The sequence below is a fragment of the Neopelma chrysocephalum genome, unplaced genomic scaffold, assembly GCF_003984885.1.
Source record: "Neopelma chrysocephalum unplaced genomic scaffold, ASM398488v2 Primary Assembly neopelma1_108, whole genome shotgun sequence".
Classification (NCBI taxonomy): Eukaryota; Metazoa; Chordata; class Aves; order Passeriformes; family Pipridae; genus Neopelma; species Neopelma chrysocephalum.
In genome coordinates, this window is record NW_020897773.1 from 2,108,115 (window position 1) to 2,121,827 (window position 13,713).

The window sequence follows — 13,713 nt, forward strand, 5'->3', positions numbered from 1 at the left end:
ATGGGTTGCACACCTTCTCACAACGAGATTGCTAGTACTGCTTCAAGAAGTGGTCTTAAGGCTTTGAATAAACCCAAAAGCATTTTGCCAATTGATCCGAGAGATAAAGGAATCCCTCTGCTGGTTAAAGGTTCATCTTGCTACAATATTGATGAATTACGCCAATATGGGATCCAGAGGAATGACTGCCTGGAAGAAGAGGAGGATAAACTATCAGAGCAGGACAAAAATGATAATTTACAGTTATCTTCCAAGGCTCATTCAGACTCCCAGACTCCCAGGGAAGACAAGAAAATTGAGAGGACAGCCACAGATGCTGAAGTCATTATGTCTGAACTGATTGAGTCTCAAAAGCACATCACCGAGTCCATACAGATCAGAAAGCAAACCTCCTGTGATTCAGAACCAGCAGCTTTCATTTGGGATGACAAGAACGAAAGCAATGCAAAGCAAATCCCAAAGAAAGGAAAGAAGCCAAAAAATAAGCTGGCAAAGCAAGGTCGACCTAGCAAAAGTAAAGAAAAGTCCATTTTGGTCCCATGTGAGGCAGAGAAGAAGGTCGATTTCCCAGAACCGCTCGTTAAGGCTCACCAGAGTGCATATGCCTACTTAAATCCCAACCTCTCCAAGTATGAAACTATACTGCACATGGCCAGCCAGGCTACCCAAACTCAGCTCTTCCTACAGCAGATGATAAGCTTTCTTGTGCTTCGCTTTGATGAAATCAACCAACTCTTGGAAGAAATTGCCAATGATGGGGAAAATCTGCTCAAAGATGTAGGTGGGAATCTGGCGTGGCCATCAGAAAAAGATGATTTGAAGGAGCACCCTGATCTTCTGCAACAACTACTGCAGTACACGGTCAATAAAATGCAGTTAGTGAGTGGGATGCTGGCCTCCCTCACCTCCAACGCCCTGCAGGAGACATGCAGCTACCTGCAGTCTGCTGCAAGCAACTTGGAAGGCAAACTGAAAGCCAAGCAAACCTTTGATGAGCACCTGCTGCGGACGGTAAGGCTGCTTGAAGCCTCAACTGTGGGATGCCCTCAGTCCCATGGTGAGGACAGGACTCTCTGTTCGGAGGACAGTGGCATTGGTGTGGACAATGAATCCCTCAAAGAGTTCAGTGCTCTCAGCCAGCATGGAGGACAAACAAGTGATTCTTATGGACACGGACCTCCATCCCAAAAGCATGCCAGAACAGTGGGGGGCATGAAAGATGGGACAGTGTCACCAGGCACAGCTGCATCCCATGACTGCGCACTTGAAAGGCATTTTAAAGGCATGTTTCATTCTTCCATGCAAAACAAGGAAGCGACTTCTTCCCAGGATGGAGTACCAGAAGGCGCTTCTACCATGCCCCAACATGCCAGCTTGAGCAAAAGCCATTCCTACAACTCCTTCCACTCTGATTCTACTCAGGAAGGTGAACATTTCAAAATCTATGAATCAAGAGATTTTCTTTCTGATGAGGATGATGATGATGACGATGATGATGAAGGGAGCACCCTGGGGGAGGATGATGATGACACGAGTTCATCAGAAATGGGGAAGGATGGTCTGCCAAGGAGGCCCCTGTCTTCACCTGCAATCACTGATAGCACGCATAGGCAGTCCATCAAGAGGACGGAGAATGCAGATACAGAAGAAATTATTCTGAAGATGAAAGATGCCATCAGTGAAAAAATCAAGTTTGTCCCAGCTAAATCCAGGCGTAAAGAATGGACAGAGGATGAGAGTGGAAGAGCAGTCCTATCAAAAAGGCCCAGTACAGCAACAGGCAGCCAGAAAACATTTGGGAAACAACGACGGTCCAGGTCAGAGGAGTCCCTCAGAAGCCAGGCAGAGGACCCAACCCTTCTAGAGCTTCAGAGAACTCAAAAAGAGCTTAGCAAAAGGCTGAAAATGTTTTATGGAAAGGATACAGCTAGCAACCCAGAGCTTTGGAAATCAAGAACAGCAGCTTATTTGCAGGATGAGCAAATTATATCTAGGTCGTCCCGCAAACTGAAGGCAGGACTCTCAAAAAATTTCAGCATCCTGCCTAATCAGGATAAAGTCCCTTTGTTCACGTTTGATCAAAATCCTGACCATCAGCTGGATGCAAAAGGAAGCAGGAAGCCTTTAAATGCTACTGTGTCCACCCAGGAGATGTCAGGAGGCAAAGAAAATGAGCCTCCTGGAGCACAAACGCTCAGTGGCAGCAGCTGTGTTCCCCGGCAGTCTGTCAAAAAGCTTATTGAAACATTCAGTCCTACGGACAACCTTGTAAAAGCTGCACCTCTAAGATCTTTAGGACCAATAAAGTGCATCAGAAAATTTGGACTTCCAGTCGTCCCACCCACCATTCCCTTTCAGAGAGGCCTGGCACCTTTAAATCTTAAGCATCGTATTTCACCGGTAGAAGATGCAAACACTTCAAACACCAATGATGCTTCTTCTAGCTTTCCAAATGCCTTTCCTCCTGCACCACCTGCAGAATTAAGCAAGACGGACATGAAGGAAGAGACTGATGAAGACGCTGAGAACCTGCCACCACCACCACCTGAAATGTTAAGGGACACTTCTTCTGAAAACTTATCTGAGCCTGAAGAAACTGCAAGAATAGAAGAAAACTCTTCAGAAGATGCCAAAAAGCCCACCAAAACAGAATTTCATACTAATAAGAGATCACAAGTTTCCCCAAAAATGAAAGCCTCCCTTCAGTCCATTGACTTACTGCCAAGTAAAAATATCGGTGGCCCCAGTGCGATGACTAATAAAGGTCTAAAGACTACTAGGTCAGGGGATGAGAAACTGCCAAGGTACTCCCTGGAGCTCAACCCAACCAACGTGCGCATCCCTAGCCAGGAGGAGATATTAGAAACCCAGAGAAAAGAGGCTGCAGATTTATACAAGCAAACTCATAAAATTATTCCTCTACAAAACCCCAGTGGGGTTTCAATACCACACAGCGACAGCTCAGAGAGCAAAGAGCCCAATTCACCTGCGACTTCAGTGCTGTCCCAGAAGCACAGCTCTCCAGATTCACTCAGGAGAAATGAAAAAGGCTCACCATTTGCCAGGAGGGTCTCCCCAACAAGAACTCCCCCTTCTTCACCAACTGAGAAACGGATTTTCAGCCCCCCAGCACAGCACAGACACTCTCTGCAGGCTTTTAGCAATGTGCAACCAAGCTCACCCACCATGCAGAGGAAGCCCAGTCCTCCCTCTAGTCCCAGGATGCCCAGCCCACCCTTGCAGAAGAAGATGTCCTCTCCGCCAACCCATCGAAAACCCCTCAGCCCTCCTGTGGGGCACAAGCAAAGCTCACCAGCACCACACCGTCTGGGGGGCTCCCCAGCCTCCCGCCGAGATGCAAGCCCCCCTCCATTCCTCACCACTCCCTCCCCACCAGCCTCCCCATCTCGTTCCTACAAGGGGCCAAGAGCTGGGCTGGATGCTGGGGACGAGCACCAGCTCCCCTCCTCCAAGAGGGCCAGTAATGTCCGTTCGATATTTTGCCCGGCCACCTCCTCCTTATTTGAAGCCAGACCTCCACCGGCACACAGCAAACCCACTGCTGAGGTGACCAGCCAGCCTGAAGCTTCATCACATTCCCAAAAGAGCAGTCTGCTTTTCCGGCAGCCCGGAGACCGGACCAGAAAGCTGTCCCTGACCACCGCCAACCCTCAGCCGTTTGTAAGGAGAAGTTTCTCTGACCGCCGACCAGGGGTTCAGTTTCATCCTCCAGCTTCTCTAACAGCTGGCAGCGAACCCGCACTTCACCAAGCAAGGTAAGAAACTCTCTGCTTCAGACCAGAAAAGCTGATATATAGCACTGTGTCGGCTTTGTAAACTCCCAATGGGAATTCAGTGTTGTTAAAAGACTTCCCAGAAAAGTTCCCTGTTCATGTGCAGAAGAGATGGCTGGGCAAAGACAGCACTGTAGTTACTAGATCACAGTCAAATATTCTCTTCTGTTTTCTCTCAGATTTCAGTAGATTATTAGTCTGAAAAAAAGGGAAGAGTTAACTTTCCATGGCTTGCTCAAGCCTTGCAATTACACATAGGCTGTGACAGGCATCTCAGGGTAAATTCAGTGTTGGTTTCACAGCACAGAACTCTCCTTATTTGTGTGGGGATTGACATCCACATCCAATTCTTAAAAGCTCTGAAACAACCCTCAGGTTATAGACATAAATATTCATGAGAAGATTAGCTTGGACCAAGAGGAGGGGTATTGTTCTATCATCAGCCTCTAATCCAGTAAACTGTTCAGCTGAAACCCATGTGAGGATGTTTCAAGATAGCTGGCAAGAATGACAGACAGATAATATGTAGGCAAGGATATGTGCAGACAGAATTATAGCTTGAAATTTCGAGCTTCTTGTGCACACTTCCAGATCTAGGTGCCGATTTCAGGTCTGAGGGGTCCACAGCCCAAGCCCAGTTTTCCAAATGGAAAAGCGTCCCATTCATTGCTCTGAGAAAATTAATTTAAAGAAATTGAAACATCAACACATGTCGATTCCACGTTTGCAACAATTGGTGGTCTTTTATTAAAAAAAATTGGCTTAGCTTTAAATGTTATCTACCATCTAAAAAAAAATAAATAAAAATCATAAAGCCATCCAGGAAACAAATATGTATTTGGGAATACTCAAAGATCAGTGTAACTCAGTGATTAGCCTGGAAGTACAGTGTTGTTATTCTAGTTTCTTAGCATCTTAGGACGTGTAAGTCAATTAAGCTTTAAGCTTCTCCGGTAACCTTTCCTCACATGATCAGTATTTTTGCTCTTGCCACAGAAGAGCTGAAATCACATGAATCATTCCTGTGAGTAGGGATTGGAAGATCAACCCTAACAGGATCAAACTGCACTTGGAGGTGCACAAGCACTCAGTGCATTGCAAGCAGGGACAGTCACAGACACTGGACATCCAGGCATTCCCTCGCCAGAGACTGAATAAGGACCAAGTTTCCCACGCTGACGGTAGAGGAATGTGCTGAACAAAGCATGTAAAAAACATTGGGAAATGCAAACCATTTTGCAGTTCCAGTTCTAATATTGCATCATAGTCTGACATTTGAATATTTCCTAAAATTCCTGTACAGTGTTCCTGGGTTTTCTGTTATTGCTATGTACTGTGTGAAGTCAGCTTTATCTACTCCAGTGCCTGCCAGCAGAAATAAATATTTTCAAAAGAGGCTTTATGTCAAACCTTGCAAGAAAAAAGCCCTGGCAGTTTTATGGATCCATTTCAAAATTTGTCTATGGTAAATTGTTAGCTAATTTATGCTTCAATGGGGTGTATTATCTTTCTATCATAGTCTGTCAGAGAACAGTGAATAATATTAAAAAAACCACTGTAAATAAAATCATCCCTTTCATGAAAAAAGTCATATATCCTAGTAGTCTGATATACTAGCATTTTGGAAGAACAAAATATATCCTAAGCCAAATTCATCTTATCATTTATACCAATGAACATCAACAGTAGTACTACTGAGTTAGGCCAAATTTATATCAACATAAGCAAAAGGGAAATTTAGGCCATTAATTACTACATACACTGATTTAAGACACAATTCACAACTCCGTGTTTTCTTACAACTAAAATAAGCTGCATGGAGTAAACTCTTACAGACCTTGCATCGAATGGCCTAATCTGAATATCACAGCAGATGTGCTGATGGGCAGAGAAGGACTATTTTAGGAATGAACACATGGCAAAAGCTCCGAAAGCTCCTCACATCACTGCTGGTCCTCTCATCCTGCTGAGGACCGGAATAGTTGCCACAGAGGTGAGCACCACATCCCCATGAGCAGATGCTCAGCCCTGCTCTAACAGACAAACCACCACACTCCGTTTCAACTTTCTTCTCCAAGTTCATTAAGCAGCCAGGGCTTTCTTTGCTTTGTAATTCATCCAGCTAATGGAGGGAAAATTCAAAATGTCTAAACCTAAACCTAAACCTCCTCGTTCTAGCAATGTCTGCATCTAATCTCAAATTCACAAGCCATTCCCACCCAGCTGTCAGTCTCCTTTTCTTCATTCCTTCCCTTGCTCTGTCTCTCCTTTCAAAATATAACGGTGCCTTTTTTTGGTCTGTGGGGGGACTTTCTGTGTTATTTTTCTGTGTTACTAGCAGCTTCATTAGCAGAAGAGAGGGGAGACAGTCACAATCTTTTATAGGTAAAACGTTTTGAAAATCAGTGAGTTAGCCAGTTTCTCCCCTCCTCACCAACTGTAAGATATATCCCTCCACCTTTCCCATACCAAATTAAAACATCAGTTTGCTGAGAAGTAAATTGCCAAAGATAATCTGGCAGGAGCTTGTACAAGCAACAAGAGGCAGCTCAGTACCCCCCTCCCACACACCCCATTTTAGTAGAAACATGCCAAAAAAAAAAAAAAAAAGAGGTAACTTCCATCTCATTTTGCCAGCTGGCATTGCTGGGCATTAAATGTCAGCATTGTGCGTATATTTGCATGTTTCCTGCACGCTCACTGCTCTTCTAGAAGGCAGAACCCACTCTTTTTCCAAGCATATCTTCTGTTCATCCCATGCTCCAAGGAATATCAGGACTTAAATTGCCATCAGCCCTAACTAGGACTGGAGCTAGAGTTTTTGGGTTTAGTCTTAGGGTGTCTGACAAGAGTTTCAGTTTCAGGTTCTCAAGTCAGTACAGCCTGTTCCTATTTGGACAGCCTGTGGATGGATAGACTGAGCTAACTGTGCTGGTTTCTAAGCTTGGTCATTTGACAGCAATCAGCAGTTATTGGCATCTTAGTAAGGCATAACAGGTACAGTTGCTCTGCTCATAGAAATTCTGTTAATCTGTAATACAATTTCTGTGTATGCACTTAAACAAGATAGTACTTCATCGAGACTGCTCCTTTCCCAAGAGGTAGAGCAGAAAGAGAAGATTAAATACTGTTGCCTTTAAGATAATGTTCAAAGAGAACTTGCAAATGGATTGGGTTGACTGAATCAGTTCCAAAGCAAGGAGCCCAAGAGAGACCTTCTGCAACTGGGGGATATTTGAATCTGGATTAATTTCACAACTGGACATGTATCCCAAATCTCTTCATTCAGCAGTTCAAAAATAAAGTCCTATCAGTCAGAACAGGGATGTAACAGCTTGTCTGTAGTTGAAAGCTAGTTCAGTTTAGCAGTTTATGTACTTAAAATACAGTAATGATTCCCAGGTAGCTCTGAAATATTTCCCCATGTTGAGCTTAAACCACTTTAATTAGTTACAGCAACACAGGACACATTTCAGCACGAAGGCACATAGTGTGAGATACTCTTGACTAGCTCCACTGCTCTAATCAGTCTTGATACATAAAGTCCTTGAACCCCCAGAGAGTGCCAGTGCAACCTCAGGAACATCATTTCCACATTCTATGTCTCGGTTCTCCTGTCTTCAGTGGCAGATTTATCCTACCAGAATTCCCCTCCCACAGTTGTGCTGGCGTGCTCAGAAATCACTGTAACCACATTAAGCAGATGTATATCAAAGGTAAGACCTTTCCTTTCCTCCAGCAGTCTGGAACAAGACACTTCATTGAAATCTGTCCCTACCTGCAAGAGAACCCAGTCTCACACTGATCCCCTGTTCAACATATAAAATGCTTGTTTCCCAAGAGAGGTTTGGGAGAGAGAGAGCATTTGGCACGACAAGAATAAAATCGGGGTGATGCACATAAAGAGCATGTATTCAGGAGGAGACAGGGAATGACATAGTACTGTGCACCATTTTGCTTTGTGGGTTAACATGGTCTAATCAGCACTGTTTTAAAAAGTCACTATTCATTAGCCTCTTAAATTAAGCATCTTTTCTTCCGCAGCTTGGAGGAGAGCCCTAGAAAAGCAAGTGATTGTTGGAGCAACTCTTGTGCTCCTGAAACCAAAGACTCCAACAGATCCACTTCCCATCCCGACCTCTACATCGTGGGCCAGGGGCTGCAGAGGGACTGACAGCAGAAGCCCCTTGCAAAGGCAGAGGAATGAGCAAGGCCAGAGGCCCCAGAGGGAAGAAGCAGCATCACCCCAGCCTCCAAAACATGGCTTCATCTTCTCTTGCAAGGAAAATATATGATGGCGTTGCATCAAAACCCCCCAACTGGTCTCAACAATCTAAGGAAACACCAGCCAGCTGCTTTTCTTTTCATTCCACGGTTTAACTCAAAGATCTACACGGAGCAAAAGAAACACTTTGTAGCCGGGTGAGTCTGAGGCAAATTTGGTCGATAACGACCAGGCCTGTAGCCAAGTCCTTTTTTTCACTGTTTAGATAGATGAGTTCAAAAACTATGAGAAGGGATCATTATTCAATATGTTATTTTTTCAGGAGGCATCACAGTTTGTGTAAAAAGGGGCTGTTGTGACTTTTCTCAGGGGAAGGTAAAACCCTGAACCAATTGAATATTATTGCAAAAAACAACAATGGTGTCAGCAAAGCAACATCTCTAAATTAAGTGTTTATCAATATGCAGGGAGAGAATAAGGTCAAATACAAGTTAAAACAAAATAACCCCTTTTAAAGGAATAAAATTAGGGATCTTACTCACTCAAAAAGGTTTTGATCTTCTAAATCACCCTTGATGATCAGATAATCTTATCACCTCTAGTTTCCAGGCTACAAGGCTTAATCCTGATTAGAGTAGTTTTGCAATAGCCCAATCAAACAACATTATAAATCCTGAGTCATCCAAGGACACATTTGGGTTTTGGTTTGTTTTTTTTTTTTTTTTTTAATTAAAGAAAGCCACCCTAGAAAATCCTGTTCTCCCCGAAAATGTATTATAATTTTTTCTGAGTTATACTGCTTGAGGGTATATATTGTAATTTCACTGAAGAGTCTAGGCAGATTCTTCTTAACAAAAGCATAAGTTATTTACAGTCAATTAATCCTAAGCTTTTACAGCATCCTCTTGAATACAGTTTCAGAAATTACTGGATCTTTCTCACCTAACTAATATATCATCATGATTAGGTTGCAACTTTTAATTAATTTAGTTTTAGTTTTATTTGACATGTTTTCAGATGCAACTTTCGTACAGAATAAGATTCAGGAGGAAAAAGCCCTTTGTATCATATTTTGTTAGGAATAGTTTAAATTTTTCCTGCAGCTTTCATCATGATGGTGTCTGGCCATTTCACTTTCACACAGGATTTTTAACTGCCCACCTTCATGAATGAAGAATTGAGGCTCATCTTCTGTTGCATAAGGGACCCCTCTGGATACTAACTCCTGAGTTTTAGTCCAGTGCCTTATTCACAACCGTCTTTCCCTAAGTTCAGTGCCATTTTATGTCACAGACACAAGGAAACCTTAATTGTTATGTTTAAGGTGGGGTGTTGAATATAGAGAAGTAACTCGCAGTGAATAGGTGTTTTGGATGGTCAGGGGTTTGTGACCTTGAGGTGGCAAAGCAGCCACACCCACAGTGAACAGCTGGGAGATGCCAACTGATCCACCCAGTAATCACACAGGCAGATGCACCATCCCCTTTCAAGTTGAAAAATCAGCAGGGAGATACTGCAAAGATCATCAGCAGAGCTAACTCTGCAGATTAGTCTTCCCCTTCATCAGAAGTGAAGTTCTCTCCCTACTGCATAAGAATACAAATGCATTTTTGCATGCATTTTGGGCTGGCTTGTTCTGTAACCACCCAGACAGAAACCAGCCTGAAACATGACAGCAGAAAACTGGCACTTTGCATGACTAAATGGAGCTTTGCAGATGAACATGGAACAGAGTGGGAGGACAGCTTCTCCTCAGCTACTACAATCAGTTTATCTCTGTGTGGCTTCATGCTGAAATTTCCTGGCATCCATAACGGGGAGTTAAGAGAAAGTATTTATGTATATCCCCCAAGCAACAAATTCTGTGGAATTTGCATCAGCACATGGGGCAACACTTCACTTCAGCACAACGTGTGCTAGCTGGACATGGAGTCAGCCAAAGCATCTTTCCCCCAAACCAGGCTTCCTTGAGGATGTGGTACATGAGCTGCCATCCTACCACTGCATCTCTCCAGCTTTGACCGAGGCTGTGGTCATCAGGAGGCCCATTGCAAACACAATCCTACCTAAACACTGCACCTGCTGCTGAAGGATTCCAATGCTGCCCTAAGGATGCTGCAGCAAACTGAACATTGCATGCGAGACACAGAGTTTCTCCAGGAGTGATCTACAAGTTTGTAACATGAACTCATGATTATGTATAGCTAACAGATTCTCTGTAGTCCAGTTAATGTACAGGACTCTTGCAAATAATGTGTTTACCTTCAATCTCTATTGCAAGTATGAAATTAAGAGTAACTATAGTATGCAAGATATTATAATTTGGCTCACCACTTTTTTTAAAAAAAATTTTTTTAACCTTTTTTTGGTCAACAGCTCCATTTTTCACAAATACAACATTTCTGGAATACAATTGTTTTATAAGACCATACTCAAATTTAACATTTATTTTTTATTGATGTAAATAAATCAGAGTTTTTGTATATGTGGTATGAGTTTGATTTCTTTTTTATTCTATATGCAACCAGCTTCAATCTTAGCCCCATGTTATACTACTTATTCCTTCCTAAGTGCACTGAACTATAAAAGGTCCATTTACTTTCTCCTTCCCCACCCCAGCATAAGCTTGTCTTCTTTTGTGTTTTGCTGGTACATCACTTAATTTAGGTTGCATTTTCATTAAGCAAATATGTCTTTTTTTTAGGCTACAGGATCCAGCCTGGGCACTGACATAGGTCAGCTGTGTTTCCAACCCTTCCCTGCCCTGATTTAAGCTTGAGCTACCTGGCAATCTTGTACTCAGTTCAGTGGAGCTTCTATGCACAGCCACAGCTAACTCGAGCAGGGGGCTGTGGCTTTGTCCTAAGGGTAAAAATCAGAGTGCACTGGCTGCAGTGGAGTCGGATTGCAGAGGTGTTGAGCACAGACTGAAGCAGTATCAGTTTCCCAGCCAGGGCTCATAGCTGCGAAAAGAACAGCCAACAGCTCTGTGCTGCAGTTTATCTGGAGACCTTTAACAAGCTGGCAGCTGCCCTTGTTTCCACTGACACTGCTCAAATCTCAGACCTTCAAGGGGCTTGTCATTTCATGCCCTCAGCATCTGAAGATGATTAGAACACCAAAGCACTACACACACTCCAGTTGCTTTATTTGGCTTCAAGAACAACCTCAGAAAGCCTAGAGAAGACTGAGGGGAGACCTCATCGCAATCTGCAGCTTCCTTGTGAGGGGAAGAGGAAGGGCAGGCGCTGATCTCTTCTCTGTGGGGACCAGTGACAGAAATCAAGGGAATGGCCTGAAATTGTATTGGGGAGGGTTTAGGTTGAATATTAGAAAAAGGTTCTTCACCCAGAAGGTGGTTGGGCACTGGAACAGGCTCTCTAGAGAAGTGGGCACAGCACCAAGCCTGCCAGAAGCATTTGGACAATGCACTCAGGCACATGATGGGATTGTTGGGTCTCTCCTGTGCAGGGCCAGGAGTTGGACTTTCACGATCTTTGCGAGTCCCTTCCAATTCAGAATATTCTGTGGTTCTGTGATTAGCAATATGGCTGAGAATGCTATGCAGGTTATCAATAAACATAGCGTATTACAGCATTTGCACTGTCACACCTCTAAACATTCAAGGCATTTCATATTCATTTATGAAGTTTTATCATTAAGAGGAATATTTTGAGAAGCTATCCCCTTTGCTATAAGAAGAAAAAGAGATCACAACACAGAGATAAAATAACCTGTTCTTACTGCCATGTCTCATCAGTAAGGAACTGCCAGCATCTCCTGAAGAGAAAACCTTCTAGATTAGCAAATTATTAATTCTTTCACATCAAATATACTCAGTGCTATCATGACTACAGCATGTGGAGATGCATGTAACAGGTATGAACTTCAAAGTCAGATTTTGATCTTCCTGGGCAATATCCTATGGGCAAGATCCATAATACCTGCAGTCTGAATTAGGGGCTCAATTCTGTGTTGTCCTCAGGTAAAAATTAAGGTTAACACAAACTCACAGCTGTGTACTGAAGCATATGAAAATTGGGAGCAAATATGTCATGTTTGTATTTCTTGCCCATAGCCCTTTTTGGATGAATAATGAAAATATTAATGTCAAAAGGAAAGATGTGCAGATACAGACAGTAAATACTCAACAGGACAAGGTGATCAAGACTCAGGACCACATTATCCCCCTTATCCCATTTCCATTCATCTTACATATGCCTGCCCTGCACCCATCCTGTTCCACCACCATTAGCACAAAATTACAGCCCTCACGTCCCCTAATTTTTCTCCACTCGCCAACATTCTTAATTTCAAAATCTGGCCTCTTTCCTCTCCTCATTATGTTCTTTTTCTTTACTAATATACAAACATGTGATTGCATTAAGCAATAGTATGAGGATTTCTGAAGTTAGACTGTACAGAGCCCACCCCTTATCAAGGTTATTTCAAAGAAAAAGGGGTGATAAGCCTATCTTACTCCATACGAATCCCTTCTGCTTTAATAAAGTTTTCCTTGAGGCATAGTTGAGTTGATTGTATAGCAATTAAAGAGAAACTGAAAGCTTTCAGTGTTACAGGCTGCCCTTCATTTATTATAAATACTACTGAACCACTGGCTTCTTAGGATAGGAATGAACCAAAGCTGAAGTCTAAGGATGTTAACAAAGACCCACCCTTCCCTAGAGGAGCAACTGTAAAGCTGTGAACAAAACTTTCCAGGCATTCCAGTGGACACACAAAGATATATAGCAAGGCAGAGATGAATCTCTGCAGATAAAACCTAAACCAACAAATTCAATAGCTGCTTCGCTTTCGAATGTGACTCTAAGGAGTCAATCTTATGGGACAATTCCCTTGCAGCCTTAGCCCCTCTTATGATTAATATCAGTTTAATGTCTCGTACATCCAAACTGGAAATCAAACCTGCCAGTACAGGCTTTATTTTTTAAATAGAGCCTGTTTTCCTCCACTTTGAAGCTTTGTGTCTCTTTGTTTGTAACTATAGTTAACGTGGACAATCAGGGCATAAGGCAATGCATCTTTCAGACCTTTTTTGAATATTGAAGGCTGTATCAATAACCAGATATCCACACAGATCCTTTCATCTTTATATTCAAAGAAAACACATGCATATACATGCATGTGCTAACTATTGTAATAGACCTGAATTACAAGTAGGTTTCCATAGCACAGTTTTTCATGTGGATAAGCCAGGAAACAGAGAGCATCAGGGACACCTTCCTATCACACAGTGCTCTGCTATTGAGCAGACAGTAAGACAGGACTCCTAGCAAGCAGTTACCTAACTCTGAGTCTTAGACAAATCCCTTCTTAGTCCACATAGCAACAACAGCTCATAACAGGGTAAAAAAACAAACAAACAAACAAACAAAACAAACAAAAAAACCACCAAACCAAAAAACCCCAACCAAAAAAAACCCCCCCATCTCTAAGGTGCAAAATACAGAAATAACCTAGAAACCACCATAGACAATTAAAAAACCCCACAAACAATAATATGCTCTTCATGTTGAAAAAGTACTTCAGAACTATTTATCCTACCAATAGCCCAAAGAGGAAGAAAGCATGTACTGCACCTCTGAGCCCTGCTAGCCCAGGGAAGTCTATGACGTCTGATTTTCAGCCCCACATAACTAGATTAAGCTTTTCCACAGAAAAACAGCCACTGGA

At 42.8% G+C, this 13,713-nt stretch overlaps 1 protein-coding gene across 1 annotated transcript; it reads left to right on the forward strand.

Annotated features, from left to right (window-relative positions):
- Positions 1–7,968, forward strand: PCARE (photoreceptor cilium actin regulator). The gene is made up of 2 exons (XM_027696503.1): positions 1–3,776; positions 7,839–7,968. Exons 1-2 carry the CDS (start codon positions 1–3, stop codon positions 7,966–7,968), a joined length of 3,906 nt encoding a protein of 1,301 aa, XP_027552304.1.
- The last annotated feature ends 5,745 nt before the right edge of the window (positions 7,969–13,713 follow it).